This window comes from Eptatretus burgeri, chromosome 15 (genome assembly GCF_056783735.1).
Source record: "Eptatretus burgeri isolate ZD-2024b chromosome 15, Ebu_testis_v1, whole genome shotgun sequence".
NCBI lineage: Eukaryota > Metazoa > Chordata > Myxini > Myxiniformes > Myxinidae > Eptatretus > Eptatretus burgeri.
In genome coordinates this window covers 65,376,312-65,392,510 of record NC_140975.1, presented here as the reverse complement: position 1 = coordinate 65,392,510, position 16,199 = coordinate 65,376,312, and the positions used below count along the sequence as shown (strand labels likewise).

The 16,199-nt window shown below is 42.9% G+C and overlaps 1 protein-coding gene across 1 annotated transcript in view; it reads right to left on the bottom strand.

Moving 5' to 3' along the window:
* The window catches only part of LOC147012360 (uncharacterized), a 73,315-nt gene that overhangs the window by 46,474 nt on the left and 10,642 nt on the right, over positions 1-16,199 (bottom strand). Inside the window, exon 2 of the mRNA XM_085856381.1 lies at positions 14,618-14,620. Coding sequence (XP_085712507.1) covers positions 14,618-14,620 — 3 coding nt within the window. The remainder of the gene's footprint in view (positions 1-14,617; positions 14,621-16,199) is intronic.

The window sequence follows — 16,199 nt, the reverse complement described above, 5'->3', positions numbered from 1 at the left end:
GGGTCCAGAGTTTGAGCCCCGTTGGCCGCTGAGTTAGCATCAGGCGGGTTGACTCAGCCTGTCATCCTTCCGAAGGTCGGCAAAATGAGCACCAGTATCCTGGTAATTATCCCTGCGTGTCGAAGGCGACGAAAGAGTTGGCGTCAGGAAGGGCATCCATCCATAAAAACATTGCCACAAGAAAGGGTACCATGATTGGAGCCCGCAAAAAGCTGACCCCTGCTCAGGGATAAAGGCTTTCAAATGGTGTGACGATGATATGTATTTGCAGAAGGACCTGCATCCTTACATACAATCCAGCACAACAAGTTGAAAAGGCCGTCTGTTAGTATGTCCTTGGACCTGGACAAATTTAGGTCATAAAGACTAAGTGGATGAAGATTGATACCTGTTCAGTTCTTCAAATCTGACTTGATGATCTGAGCAGCATGGCACAGGGTATGCAATAGATCAGAATGTGTATGTGGATGTCGGGTACTTTATGTCATGCCAGCAGATACTGCTTCACTCTCTTTCAAGCAACCTGCATTGATGACCTCCTGCAGAGAAATCCTGCTGGAGTACATCAGCTGAGATTGGCTTCGAGTCTGCTGCTGGTGAAAAATAACATTATCCATGAAATGGTTCTGAAGCCTCAGTTTCAGTCACTGACTTGTATATCTCTTTGCCTTCATGATACCATGGTCCCCCAGAATAGACTTGTACTTGGTTGTAAGACCTGCCATCTCATATGCTCTTCCTCATGCAATGCCACTTCAACGGAGGATGTTAGTTCTGGAAAGGCATCTGCAGAGACATCTTCATTACCCTTGTCTTCCTTGAATACTGTGTACTTGAGATTTCCTTTACTTGTGTACCGAACCCTGCATGGGTCATGGGATTTGGCCTCAGAAGCTACAAGGTCATTGCTGCCGAGCTTGATAACCATTTCAGCATCTCCCCCAGCATTTGCTGCTTCTTCCATCGATTTGCAGGCATCAAATGTTGAAATGTTGTGCACCACCTTGTTTTTCTTGTGGGACTTGTATTGGCAAAAGAGACTCAGAGACCAATCATAAACAGGTGCTGAGCTTCGCACTCTTGTGGCAGAAGTACTCACATGTTCTTCTTTGCTGCAGCGAGTCACAACCTGCTTTCCCTGCACGTACTCTGATTATGTGAGCTGGTGTAAGATTGGTAGCATGCACAGTGCCAAACTTTGTCCATGGTGTGCAATGTTTCAATAGAATTCTGAAGACGTTGGTCGGTTGCATCATGTCGGTATTTTGCAGCAGACGCAAACTTTGCAATTCCTTCATCTCCGGCTTTCCTCAGATCTGCCTCGATGACAGTTTGGCAAATTACACATTTGCCCCATACTATTGTTTTCATGCGTTTTGGTGGTAGAAGGGTAAGCGATTCATCAGCACCGGTATCACTGTCCAGATTTGAGTTCACTGCTTCTATTCCCACAGCCGAGAGTGACAAACCAACTGTGTTGCGGGTGTTCAATGAAACCAGTTTCAGCTGCTTCTGACTCCTAGTCTATTAAGAACTGGATAACAAACTCAGTTAAAATCCGAACCAATTTGTCTAAACATAATTTATACAGATAATCATCCATGAATACAAAAATTAAACTTTTTAATGATAAATAGTACATATTTAATTACCTCAACCAGGTTTCGGAACCACTATTAACAAAAATACCTTTCCGGAAACACATCAAACAATAATGGTTGATCTGCGTGTCGACTGCGAAGGCCACGGTGACTGTAACACTTTATAAGTTGTTTTAATTAAATTGTCAACAACAACATCAATTTGGATAGTCATGCCATCATGAAGTGCTTGAATCGGTTTAACGAGTTTCGGTGGAGGTCTATTCATGGATAGTATGCTCTGTCAGTTTGCAGAAAACTGTATCAAAAGTTTTCATAAAATCAATGAAGAGAATATACAGTTCATTGTTTCTTTCACAACATTTTTCCATGATTTGTAAAATAACAAACAACATTCTGTTAAAACTTAAAAGGAATCCTTCCATGAAGTTAACAGCCTTGTTCCGAGAAAGAAAGAGAGAGAGAGAGAGACAGAGAGAGAGAGAGAGAGAGAGAGAGAGAGAGAGAGAGAGAGAGAAAGAGAGAGAGAGAGAGAGAGAGAGAGAGAGAGAGATATATATATATATATATATATATATATATATATATATATATATATATATATATATATATATATATATGACTTTTATGTCCTTTTATTACAAAAAAGTATAAAGGGTAAAAATTCAATACAACAAAACAAAGGATTATATACAAGAGTGGAAAAAAGAAGAGAAGAAACCAATTCAATTTTGAAGTAATCGATAAAGCATTGATAACAATTTATACACAAGGAACACCCCCCAAAAATACATTAGAGAGAGGAGAAGATGATAAGAAGAGAGAAAGCAACACAGGCTCCACACGTACCGCCAGAGACTGAGCAACAGCCCCTTGCGTTTGCACGTGCGTGCCAAGCGAGAGAGAGAGAGAGAGAGAGAGAGAGAGAGAGAGAGAGAGAGAGAGAGAGAGAGAGAGAGAGAGAGAGAGAGAGAGAGACAGAGAGAGAGACAGAGAGAGAGAGAGAGAGAGAGAGACAGAGAGACAGAGAGAGAGAGAGAGAGAGAGAGAGAGAGAGAGAGAGAGAGAGAGAGAGAGAGAGAGAGAGAGAGAGAGAGAGAGAGAGAGAGAGAGAGAGAGAGAGAGAGAGAGAGAGAGAGAGAGAGAGAGAGAGAGAGAGAGAGAGAGAGAGATATATATATATATATATATATATATATATATATATATATATATATATATATATATGACTTTTATGTCCTTTTATTACAAAAAAGTATAAAGGGTAAAAATTCAATACAACAAAACAAAGGATTATATACAAGAGTGGAAAAAAGAAGAGAAGAAACCAATTCAATTTTGAAGTAATCGATAAAGCATTGATAACAATTTATACACAAGGATCACCCCCAAAAATACATTAGAGAGAGGAGAAGATGATAAGAGAGAGAGAAAGCAACACAGGCTCCACACGTACCGCCAGAGACTGAGCAACAGACGTGCGTGCCAAGAGAGAGAGAGAGAGAGAGAGAGAGAGAGAGAGAGAGAGAGAGAGAGAGAGAGAGAGAGAGAGAGAGAGAGAGAGAGAGAGAGAGAGAGAGAGAGAGAGAGAGAGAGAGAGAGAGAGAGAGAGAGAGAGAGAGAGAGAGAGAGAGAGAGAGAGAGAGAGAGAGAGAGAGAGAGAGAGAGAGAGAGAGAGAGAGAGAGAGAGAGAGAGAGAGAGAGAGAGAGAGAGAGAGAGAGAGAGAGAGAGAGAGAGAGAGAGAGAGAGAGAGAGAGAGAGCAGTATTGCATACACGTATATATTTAAACACAAATATGTATTTACAAACATATATATATATATATATATATATATATATATATATATATATATATATATATATATATATATATATATATATATATATCGAATGAGAAATGAACAGAATAGAACATCTATATTAATATTTTGGCACGCCCCTTTCTTTATTCCACCATCAGATTTTTGTTACTGCATGAAATGAAACAAGATTTGGCACATATACTAATGATATTTTTGTCTTCCTTCAGAGACCCCTCACTATTCGTTTTGATGCATTTTCACGAACTCCAACGGATTCCATTCAAATTCGGCACCATTATGGCTTTTGGTCCAACTTAGGTCATTGGCTATAATTTTTTTTCCATAACACTTCCGATATTCGAAAAAATCGATAAATCGATATCCCTTATGGGATTTTCCATTCAAATCCACTCAAGTTTAAGGCCTACGGGGGACGCAAATTTCCACTTTGCCTGGGGCACTGTTTACATCCGCTACGCCAAGCTGTTTGGGTAAGGGTTTGGGTTCGTGTTAGGGTTAAGGTTAGGGTTAGGGTTAGGGTTTGGGTAGTGTTCAGGTTAGGGTTAGCTACCCTAACACGAACACTAACCCTAACCCTTACAGCTAACCCTAACCTAACAGCTAACCCTAACCCCAACTCAAACCCTAACCCTAACCGTTAACCGCTAACCTTAACCGCTAACCCTTACCGCTAACCCTAACTGCTAACCCCTAACCGCTAACCGTTAACAGCTTTTCAGGAAATTTGCAAGAAAGCCCGAGCAACGCCAGGTATTACTCCTCGTTATAAATATTTGTGGAAAAAGTATGGGCCCAGACTGTGAATCAAACACAGGCCTTCTGTCTAATTCTAGCAATGCTCTTCCATCGAAGCTGGGCAACCTGACCACTGAGCAGCACCACTCCTCCACATTCAGAAATGCCACTCTAATTCCCCTGCTGCTTCTGGGCACTTGCTACCAACCATAAGAGCAGTGATGGCCTGCTCCATGAGGGTCTTCCCCCTGGGGGGGGGGGGGGGGACATTCATATCTCATATTAATCACTACAGGGGGCTTAGTAATATCATTAGAAAAGAACACGATAGAACATATATATATATATATATATATATATATATATATATATATATATATATATATATATATATATATATATATATATATATATATGTGTGTGTGTGTGTGTGTGTGTGTGTGTGTGTCATGTTTTTTTTGTGTTCTTCTGGAGCTTTCTGATGTGGAATGTGACACACCAAAATGATTGTCATGCCCTCCTGAGTTGATTTGATTAATTAATTTCAAAAATCCATGAGAATTCCTAAGTTTTAAACGCACACCATGTTAAGGTATAGAAAGCAGCTTTATACGTCCTTCCACCATGGCATGGAATTATAATAACAATAAATAACAAAAATAATGATCACACTGTAACAAAGCATATGTTAATTAATACTAATAATATTTACAACAATAATAAGAATAGTATTATCATATGGAAACAATAATAATGAACACATATAATCCTTGTGCTTGCCCCAAACACATCTGGGCTTGGTGAAAGGCAACCTCATGCTCAAGGAGTACATACAGTGGGTAGGTATGCAACAAGGCTGTGAGGACCAATGAAAATTTGGTCCATCGGACCAACGGGCCCACTACTTTAACACTTCAACCTTTGTTCAAAGACCATCAGTATCGGTTTCTGTTATTAACAATGCTGACATGGTTTGTTGAACTTTGTGATAATCATACCCTGTCACAGAACGGCGGTGCCACAGAAGCAGCTTCCTGATAAAGGGTTATACTGGGTGGTTTGCCATTGCCTTTCCAGTAGTAGTGCAGAGAGAAATTTTGTAATTTGACCACGGAGCCGCCAATAGCTCGCCCACTCTTCGTGAAGGACACCGTGGGGATCTTTAACGTCCCCCAACTACTGTGTGTAGATGCGACACCAAGTTTAATGGAGGGACGACACACAACTTGATGATTCAGCCAGTCTGTGAAACACCGCGATGACAGTTTATAGCTGGGCCGAGGTCTGAACACAGACTAAGACACCTTTGAAGTGAGTGCGAGTACCTTGAGGCCATCTTGTAAGCCAATGTCATCTCTTAACACACTGTTAATAAACAAACTGTGATTCCATGTTGTAATTATATGTTTAAAAAGTATCTTGTTACCCTCAACGAAAGGGAGGCTATTGTATGTGGATCAGTTTGTTTGTTTGTTTGTTTGTCTGCACAGAACTTTCATGATTTTCTCCGCAACTGGTTGTCAGATTGACACGAAATTTTCACCTTCAGTGCGATTACTCATGTAGAATGTTGTAATGATAATTATGATGTCACAGGTTACGTGGTGTGGCAGCCATGTTGGAAAACCAGAAAAACTTTAGACCTCCATCTCAAAAACCGCAACCAAGGAAAAAATATAAACTTGGCACAGATTAAGTACTCCTCATGGGGGATAAATGAATTTTTTATGATGTCATATGTGCCGTCGTTATGACGTCATAATTGCATATGTGGAATGCTTCATGCAATCAGTATGAAAATTTTTGAGGGTCATCTAGGGATAAAATGGTCTACAGAAAAGAAATTGATGATATCATCGATCACGTGATTCGGCAGCCACAATGTTTTTTTTTTTATTCTTTCAAAAATCTTCTTCTCTGAAATGGCTGAACAGATCAAGGCGAAACTTTACACATTTGACCTACTATCCATGAGGAACAAAAGGTTCACACATATGATGTCAGAGGACACACGATTTGGCAGCCATATTGGATTTACCCTCAAACAAAAAAAATCTTCTTCTCCAGAACGTCTGGACGGATCAAGATGAAACTTCACATAAATGTTCCCCAAGGCATGCGTGTCAAATTTCAGGAATAATTGATGTCACATGGTTCAGCAGCCATATTGGATATAAGAAATTATGAAATAATGTTTTCTCTGGAACCACTTAATCAATCGATGTGAAACTTCAGAATTATGATCTAGTAATGGTGGGAAATACTAGTTTTAATTTTCAACTTCATCCGAGACATGGTCTGGCAGCCAGATTATTTAATTTTTTGATCTGGGTTCTTTCTATTTTGTTATTTTTATTTTTGAATAAAGCTAATTTGGCTGTGCCTGCATCGGTTTGAGGGTCACGGAGCAGCAGCTGAAATGCGAATCTATCCAGGTTCCTCCTGATGACTTCATCTTTGCTTTTTGCTCGTTCTGGTTCCTTCTGATTACTCCAATGCAGGACTGGACCTATTTGGTCTACCATTTGATTTGAGTCTCATTTATCTTGTTCCAATTCGGAATTGGATTGAATAATAATTTTAAAAACGTCATGGGTCAGGGCCAGGTGTGCAATCAAAGCGGTGTTGTTGTTTTTTACTTTTGATTAATCAATTAATTCATTAGTTACTTGGTTATTATCGATTTATAAATTACTTATCAATTTCATTTCTCATCCTGGCAATATCTGAGGAAACTTTTGAGTGAGGAAGCTGATATTTGGACATGACAGTGACCAATGATTTGGCCATGAAGAGTATTTTTAATTTATTGATTCATCAATTAATTGATTGATTATTTATTTTTCGATTAATTACTTAATTTTCAAAAACGTACACTTTCGGATGAAACAGTGGTGGTTTTGGTTTGCTATTAGCCAAGCGATTAAGAAATTCATTCTTTTTCAATTATTATTTATCTATTTTAATTCTGCAATTAATCAATCAATTATTGGATACCACTCCCTCCCAATGTGCTGCACGCTGAGTTACTATCATTTGTACACATTCACCTCACAATTGCACCGCTCCCTCCCAATTCCATCTCCATGTGCCGCACTGCAGCATCGCTGGGTGTCAAAGTTGCCCCGGCAATGTCGCGCGCTGGATTATTTGTTATTTATTTATTTGTCATTGGGTGGTGTACTTTGAATGTGCCTGGAGTTGTTTAATTGAGGTTCGTTCCAGTATGGTGATCTGACTCCTGCAATCAACAACGCACCAGAAACAAGAAAAGGCAAGTAATGAGAGCTAATTGTACAAGCCGCCACAAACAATGACTCATCTCAGCTCGAAAACGATGATTTTCCGAAATTAAATCCCATGATAACGGAATCGGAACACAATTGGTTGCCCGTGATTGATAGAAACCCGCGATATTAGAACCTTCGATATTGAGTGGTTTACTGTTGGTATCTACTGGATGTATGTATGCATGTATGTACGTATGAATGTGATGAGGCCTCCACCTCTGGCGTCTAGTCTGTCTGTGCGTATCGGTGTCGATAGTTGGGAATGGTCAGTGTTGTGTTTTTCTGTTCTAATTTGTTTTCTTCCATTATGGCTATGTGAATGTTGTTTGTGATTGTGACGTGTTTAAGTTGCATGGCCTTGCTGATAAGGCCATTTGTGTTGTAGTGGAGGAAATTTTGAAGGTTATGGATGCATTTTTGGGGTTGATGTGGTTGGTTGTGTGAAAGTAGTGGTGATGTATTGAGTGGAAGTGATGACGGTGGTGGGAAGGTATTTGAAACTTGTGTCGATGAGTTGTTGTTTGGGTCTGAGCTTGAATTCAGCCAAAAGCTGCGGCTGCAGTTTCGTCCGTCTGTGTGTGTGTGTGTGTGTGTGTGTGTGTGTGTGTGTGTGTGTGTGTGTGTGTGTGTGTGTGTGTGTGTGTGTGTGTGTATTATGATCGTTTTATTGAGAGCAGTACTGGCCAGGTGGAACCCTTACCTGCACCTCCGATTGTGGATGGAACCCTTTCTGGCCCTGGAGCTGGTGATGTCAGTTTTAATGTATATTGTGGTGGGATCTGTTAGTTTATGTCTCCTGCTAGAAGGAGGAGAAAGGGAGAACTGCTGGATGAAGGTAATTCCTGAAGGAGGAAAAATACCTGTTTGTTGTGGATATGTGATTTTTTTTTTTTTTTTTTTGCATACCTTGGTCGAGGCTCGTATGAGAGCTAACACACAACTCACAGTAAGTAGGCATGAGACAAGAGGGGTGGGAGTGGAAGGGACAAAACAGTGGGGAACAGACACATTAGGTGAACTGTGGAAGGGAGAGGGATGGGGATGGGCCAGGGAACATGGCGAAGAGAAGATGGACATTTCAGGGACTTTCAGGAAGGAAAGCAGGAGAAATGAAGGAAGTGGGCTTGGGTGGATTATCGGGGTAGAAAAGATCGAGGATTTGGATGGGGGAAGATAAGAGGTGGTGGTGAACAGCTGTTTTGAAAGCCTGGAGGGAAGAATGGGAAAGAATAGAGTGAGGAAGTTTATTCCAAAGGCGGGAAAAAAGAGGAATGAAAGAGTGAAGATGAGCAGTGATTCGTGATTTTGGTAGTTTTACCAGAAGGGGGTTGTTGGCGGACCTTGAGCGCCCTGTGGAAATGTGGTTGGGACAAATCGCAGAGAGAGCAGGGGGGGCAAGGCTGGAGAGGAGTCGGTAGAAGACAGAAAGACCACCGACCAACCTGCGGTGATTGAGTGAGAGGCCCAAAGACTCAGCTTCATTGCGGGAGATGCCGATGATCTTAAATGCCCTGGTTTCGACAGCGTGAAGCCGAGAAAGGTGGAAGGCAGGAGCACCAGCCCAGACGGGAGAGCAGTACTCCATCAGGCTACGGACAAAAGCTTTGTAAGTGATCAGGAGCTCAAGAGGGCCCAGGAAGGACTTAGCACGACGGAGGATTCCCAGTCGGCGACTGGCTTTTGAGGCGAGGTTGGAAATGTGACTTTCCCAGGAAAGGTCATGGCAGATAGTGAGACCTAGAAGCTTGAAGGAAAAGACTTCTTCCAGAGGATTGATGAGAAAGTGGATGGGGGGTTTTGTAAACGGTCCTTTCGAAGAGACATAGTGAGAGTGTGAGATTTGTCTGGATTGAAAGACATGTTCCACGTGTTGGACCAGTTTGTGATTTTATCCAGATCTGCAGTGAGCGAAGAAGCTGCTGCTTGCCGGTCTGAGGGATGACAGATGGTACGGCAGAGGGTGGAGTCGTCGGCAAAGAGAAATAGAGGATTTTCCAGAGAGTCCGAGAGATCATTGATGAAAACCAGAAAAAGAACAGGGCCCAGAACGCTACCTTGAGGAACTCCAGCCTGCACAGGAAGAGGGGATGAAAGAACTCAATTTAGGGTCACACGTTGACTGCAACAGGAGAGGAAGTCTGCGAGCCATGAGTGGAGATGGCCTTGGATAACATCGGAAGAGAGTTTGGTGAGTAGGGCATGGTGCCAGACTGTGTCAAAAGCACGTGATATGTCCAGGGATACGGCTCGGATTTCCTGTCTGGCATTGAGGACCTCCATCCATTGATGGGAGAGCAGAAGCAGCATATCCAGGGTAGAGTGACCTGGTCTGAAACCAAATTGATGATTGGAAATCAAGCCATTGGAGAAGAGGAAGGATTTCATGTCTGAAGCGATGATGGATTCCATCACCTTGCTGATGATTGGGAGAAGGCTGATTGGTCTGTAGTTACAGGGATCTGTTTTTGCACCTTTTTTATGCAGGGCAGTGATGTTAGCAGATTTCCAAGCAGATGGTAGATGACCTTGGGCAAATGAGAGAGTGAATAGAACAGAGAGAGGGTGAGCAAGAGCAGAAGAGCAGGCTTTGAGGACACGTGGGCTGATGCCGTCTGGACCGGTTGCAGAATCTGACTCGAGGTTTGAAAGCAAGCTCTCCACCTTGTCAGGAGAAAAGGATACAGAGTCCAGGGACAGTTGGGTGTGACTGGGTAAAGTGGGTAGAGAAAGTGATGGGTTTAGGACACAAGATTTAGCTGCAAACACCGAGTTTAGACATTCAGCTTTATCACGTGTGGAATCAGCAGTGCGGCCATTTGAGGTAAGGGAGGGGATGGAGGGGGAACATACACCAGAAACAGATTTGATTAAACGCCACCAGGATTTTGAGGAGGGAGAGATGTTTGAGAGTTCAGACTTGAGATGAGAAAGATGTTGTTTTCTGGCTCTCCTGAGGGTAGATACACACTTGTTCCGAGCTTTGTGGAAGGAACTGAGATTGCCCTCAGTTGGGTTTGCTTTCCATGAGGCAAAGGCAAGTTGTTTCAGGATAACTGCCTCGCCACAAGCTTCAGTAAACCAAGGGCGGGAGGAAGGGTAAGACAACTGAACACGAGAGGGGATAAATCTGAGCATGAGGGAGAGCAAGTTTCTTTGAAAGAATTCCCAGGATGAGTTGATGTTTGAGAAAGTAGTGATAGGAGACCAGTCTGTCAGTTTGATGGCTGCTCGGAGACCCTGCCAGTCGGCTTGAGTGAAATGCCAGACTCGACGGCGGTGAGGTGGTTTTCTGATAACAGCCAGAGAGATGTCCACTTTGACAAGGACGTGGTCAGAAGAACCAATTGGAGTGAAGGAAGAGCAGCAGAGCAGTGATGTGCTTGTGAGTGTGATGTGTGGTCATTTGAGTGGTTGTGTGTGAGGGATTCGGGTGGAAAATGAGGGGGAGTGGGCCGGTCTATGGGGACTGATCAACACTCTGACCATGATTTGCTCTCCTGATGAATCAGAGCAGCACAGAGGAGTGAGGAACATTTGGCCCCCGTCTTGCGTTGGGGAGTACAAGCACCATGAAGAGGTATCCCCAATAGTTGCTGAGTTTGGTGTATTTTGTTGTGGTTTATCTGCTCTCACTTTAATTTGCGTAGATTTCGTGTTTATACAACAATGTGAAGGGGGAATGGGAGGGAGTGCATCTTCATTACAACTCCAGAAAAAAGTCTCTCCCTCATGGAGTGTTTGACAAGCTAACTCAACTCAAAGAGCTGTGGCTGGGTACCAACCAGCTCCAATCTCTTCCAAGTGGAGTGTTTGATAAACTAACCAGTCTCACAAAGCTGGGTCTGAACAACAACCAGCTGAAGTCTGTTCCTGTCCCTTTTCTTTTTTTAAGGCTGTACGAGCTCCATTGTTCTGATTAAGAGTTGACGTATTCACTCCAACAAAGCTCGGTGTTACTGCTTTGATTATTTAAAATCTTCCTGTTATAAATGTCCATTTAATTAATTTTCAAACGATACCCTCTCCACTGCAAACATTTGGACTTCACTTTTGGCCGTTTGCTTTTGTCAATTTTATTTTGTGATTGGTTTCAGATGTCAATAGGCATCGGCATGATTCGTTCATTCTTTTGTTTTTCAGTTTCCATCATCGTTCCTTCTCCTTGTCCTTCACCCCAAAAGTATTTGTTTAAACGTTCTGCAGTAAACATGTTCTGTGTTCACCCTTGTGTTGTCGTCTCTCACAAGCTGCAGACAACAGAAGATGGCACGGTCTCTCTTATCCTTTGGAGGATTTTAATTGGGATAGAACGTGGTCATGTCTTCTATGGTGGACAGTCTAAAGGATGCCGCAGGTGCGTTCAACTCGGCCATCTGATTACTGTGTGCAAGGAAGAATTTTATACCCAGGGTGAGAGTTGACACAGATTAGGGAGTGCTTCACAATTGAGCTGCTGTGCAACCTGTGTGGACTATTGGGGCACACTTTGTTTCTTTCCCCATCCAAAACCTTGATCCTTTATACCCCCGTTAATCCACCCCAAACTCACCTCCTTCCAATTACTGCTTTCATTCCTGAAAGTCCCTGTTATGTCCATCTTGTTTACCCCATATACCCTATCCCCCTCTCTATCTCTCTCTCTCTCTCTCTCTCTCTCTCTCTCTCTCTCTCTCTCTCTCTCTCTCTCTCTCTCTCTCTCTCTCTCTCTCTCTCTCTTTCTCTCCCTCTTCCACAGATCTCCTTATGTCTCTGTTCCCCAGTGTTTCGTGCTTCCCTCTTCCTTCCCTCTTGTCTCCTTCCCTTGTTATGTTTTCTGTGTTCGCTCTTTTCCGAGCCTCGACAATCTTTACAATTTCTTTTTCGGGTATTCTCTACTTGGAGTTTCCCTCTAATCCATTTTGTCTACCCCATGCATCCTCTCCTTCCCTCCTTTCATCCCCACACACATTGTTTGTCCAAGTCTCCCTCTATCTCGGCCTTCAACTCTGCTGTTAGTGTTTCCCTCTCTCACTACTATTCATTTTGCACCTTAATGGGTTTGATGGTAGAGGAGTAGCAGCTGAAATCCAAATCCTATCGAGATTCCTCCTGATGACTTCATCTTTGCATTTTGCTTGTTCGAGTTCCTTCTGATGACTCCAATGCAGTACTGGACCTATTTGGTCTTCACTTTGATTTGAATTTATTTTAATCCCATTCTGAATTCAATTGAATCATAACAAATGTCATGGGTCAGGGTCATGATAAACTATTGAATGATAGTAAACAAGGTCATCTTTGGAGTGTCCGATCAAAGCGGGATGTCTTGGTAGCTGGTCATCACTGCCAGCAGTTATCACGTGGGAAATTCTACTTATGTCCATTATTAATTATGTACACACCAGTACCCAAACACCACACAAAACAAGTCCTGGTGAGGGTCTGCAATCTCTGATTACTCCTTTTCTTGTTTGGTGTAATGCATCACTTCTGGTTGAACATTGACCTTTACCTGCATGTGGAGCTTTTCGAAAGCCTTGATATATTATGATCAACATAAATTATATTACACAAAAGGTAGGCTCTTGTGTGCTGGTATACTGAAAAAGTATAATTATTACGTCATGTTTATCAAACCAAAAAACGTGTTCTGGTTCAATTATAGTCAATAATATCACAATGAAATGGGATTAAGAACAATTACAGACAACAACAACCTCTTCACAATCAACAAGAACATTTGAATTCCCATTTTGATTTTTATAATTATTGACAATGAAAGAAAACAAAACTGAATACAAGCTGCAATCTCTTCCTCATGGAGTGTTTGATAAACTAACCAGACTAACGTATCTGAATCTGGAAAACAATAAGCTTCAGTCCATTCCGAGTGGAGTTTTCGATCAACTTACACAACTGACAAAGCTTGAACTGGATTATAATCAGATAAAGTTCCTCCCCATGGGAATCTTTGATAAACTCACGAAGTTAACAGAGTTGCAGCTTTACAGCAACCAGCTGAAGTCTGTTCCTCATTCCATGTTATAGACTAAGAGTCAATTTTCAAAAGAAACTGAGATGATGGGTTTCCTTCAACACCCACAACACAAATGGTTTGTGACTTCAATCGACTTGGGGGATGTTTCTGGAACATTCCCAGCCCTGATGTACAGTTTAATTGTCCTAACAGTAAAATTTTACAGACAATTTTCCATCAATGGGGTTGGTGGCCAAGGCACAATCTAAAAAAATCTGAATTTTTTTTCTTGTCAACTGACATGGGTCAGATTAATCACTAGCCATTACTAATTCTATTGGCATGTTGCTACTAGCCATTACTTGACTGAATCGGGAATTGATTTTTAAATAATTTTTTCGTTGCCCAATTTGAACGAAACTTGATACTGCACACCGCAGGCGAATGGTGAGTAAGGTGGCCCTAAAAAAATTTGCGCTCTTGTGTACCTTTTTGGCTGTATTTCAGGAACATACATATATATATATATATATATATATATATATATATATATATATATATATACAGTATATATGTATATATACAGTATACATATGTATATATATATACAGTATACATATGTGTATATATATATATATATATATATATATATATATATATATATATATATATATATATATTATTGCGAATTCGAGCGGCCACGTAACTTGAATCGCGGCACGTCGCCCACCGGACGGACATTTCTGTCGTGACCCTCTTGGACTAACGCCGGGAACTAGTCACCGGTGGGCCTTTCGGCCTCACTACGATCGTGCCAATCGGCCCCCCGCGTGGGATAGGGTTGTTCGCCAAATTCAACCTACCTAAGTACCCACACGGAGGGTAGACCGGGCGATCGCATCTCGCTGCAGGTCGACTCCAGACACGGGCCACTTAAGCGACCCGTTCCGTACTATCGGTATAACCGAGCGGTGTTAACGTCGGCCTCGACGGTTCCGATTAATTATCGGGCGTATTAAGCCCACTACCAACCCTTTACATGAAGCAAGATGGAGATTCAATTAAAGAAAAGATGAATCGAAACGGGAAAAACAGTTCAACATAAGGCACATTTATTCCACGGCACATGGAAAGCACACATATACAATTACAACAATTATGCACCAAAAGCAGATGTAACAAAAGAAACACAACAATGCAGAGCTACTACCGACTCCACGAGCACATAGCAACACTTACACAGTTTTACTTTACAGACAGCGCCGACAACACATACACTCAAAAGCAAAAGAAAAGGGCCACCCTCAAAGACAAGGGGGCAGACGGGGCCTGTGGGCCGCGAGACCGGGTGGAGCCTACCCGTGTCTTGTGATGAGCCGCAAATGTGGCGGCGGTGGCCCGACTCCACGCTCCTTCGCGGGTTTCGTTGGCACTGCTTGGAGTGGGGTGGGAACGGGGCCCCCTTTTCGCACTATCTCAGCGCGGGTGGGGAAAAAGGGGGGAATTGTTGATGCTCTGGGGAAAGAGGATAGCTGGCTTGCTTGGGTCCCGCGACGAGTGACTCCACTGCGACGTCGTCGCCGACCGCCGTCTTCCTTGCCTCGGACCCGAGGTATCCGGTCCCCTCCGCAATTCTCCTCAGCCACCGCTGCGCTCCGACGAGCAACAGCCCTGCACCGGACTCGAACTTCTCCCGGACTCCAAGCTCTGTTGCGCTCGATGCTCCTCTCCTCAACTCCACTCCAACTCGCCTTGACCGAAAAACTCCCTCTTCCGAAAACTCTTCTCCAACTCGCCTTGACCGAAAAAACTCTCAAATTCGCCCCGCACTCGTCGCTTTATAGTACCGCAGGAGAACCCATATGCAAATTTCTGGATCAGAACGAGCTCGGGGGTGGAGCCACGCTCGCCCATTGGACGGAGAAAAAGGGGCGTGAATCTCCCCTGATCCTCGAATTTGCATATATCGATTCGACTCCGGCACGCCTGGAGGCGGGGCCAAATCGCCCCGCGCTTGCTGATTGGACGGATCAGAAGTGGGCGTGTATCATTCCTGATCCGACTTCTCCTCGGAAAGGCCACACTTTGTACCCGCGGCTCGGCGCGTGCCCTGTACGAGTCCAGGACAGCCTGACGCTCGGTGCACACAAGCGGTGCGGGAATGGCCGCAGAAGGAGAGGCGAAGGTGGTGGAGGGTCCAAAGTGCTGGTCCATGGCCACGGTGACGCTTGGAATGGCGGTGATGCGATGTTTGCGGGAGCGAGTTGTGAAGGTAAAGGTCGTGGCTGTTGGCGTTGTTGTTGTTGTGAAGCGGAGTTGCGGTTAGTGGTTGTTGTGTGATGGTGGTTGAGATGTTGTTGGTTCAAAATAAAGATAGAACAGAAAAACGGCTATCTTAAAGGGTCGCAGCCCGAATGAATCACATTTATTCCCTCTAAACAACGGGTTGGGGCTCACTACACATGTACTTACAGAGATATCTCACCTACGTGACCTGAATGGTGGTTTGCGAATTTCCTCAACCGCAACAAAATATATATATATATATATATATATATATATATATATATATATATATATATATATATATATATATATATACATACAGTATATATACGAGGTGTGTTCAAAAAGTATCCGACCTTTGTTCATAAAAAATACTCGTATCCAGATACAACAAACTTACACTAATCTCCTTCGAAGTAGTCCCCTTGGGCTGCCACACGCTTCTCCCAACGGTTCTGCCACTGTCGGAAGCAGCGCTGGAACGCCTCTTTTGGGATGGCGCGCAG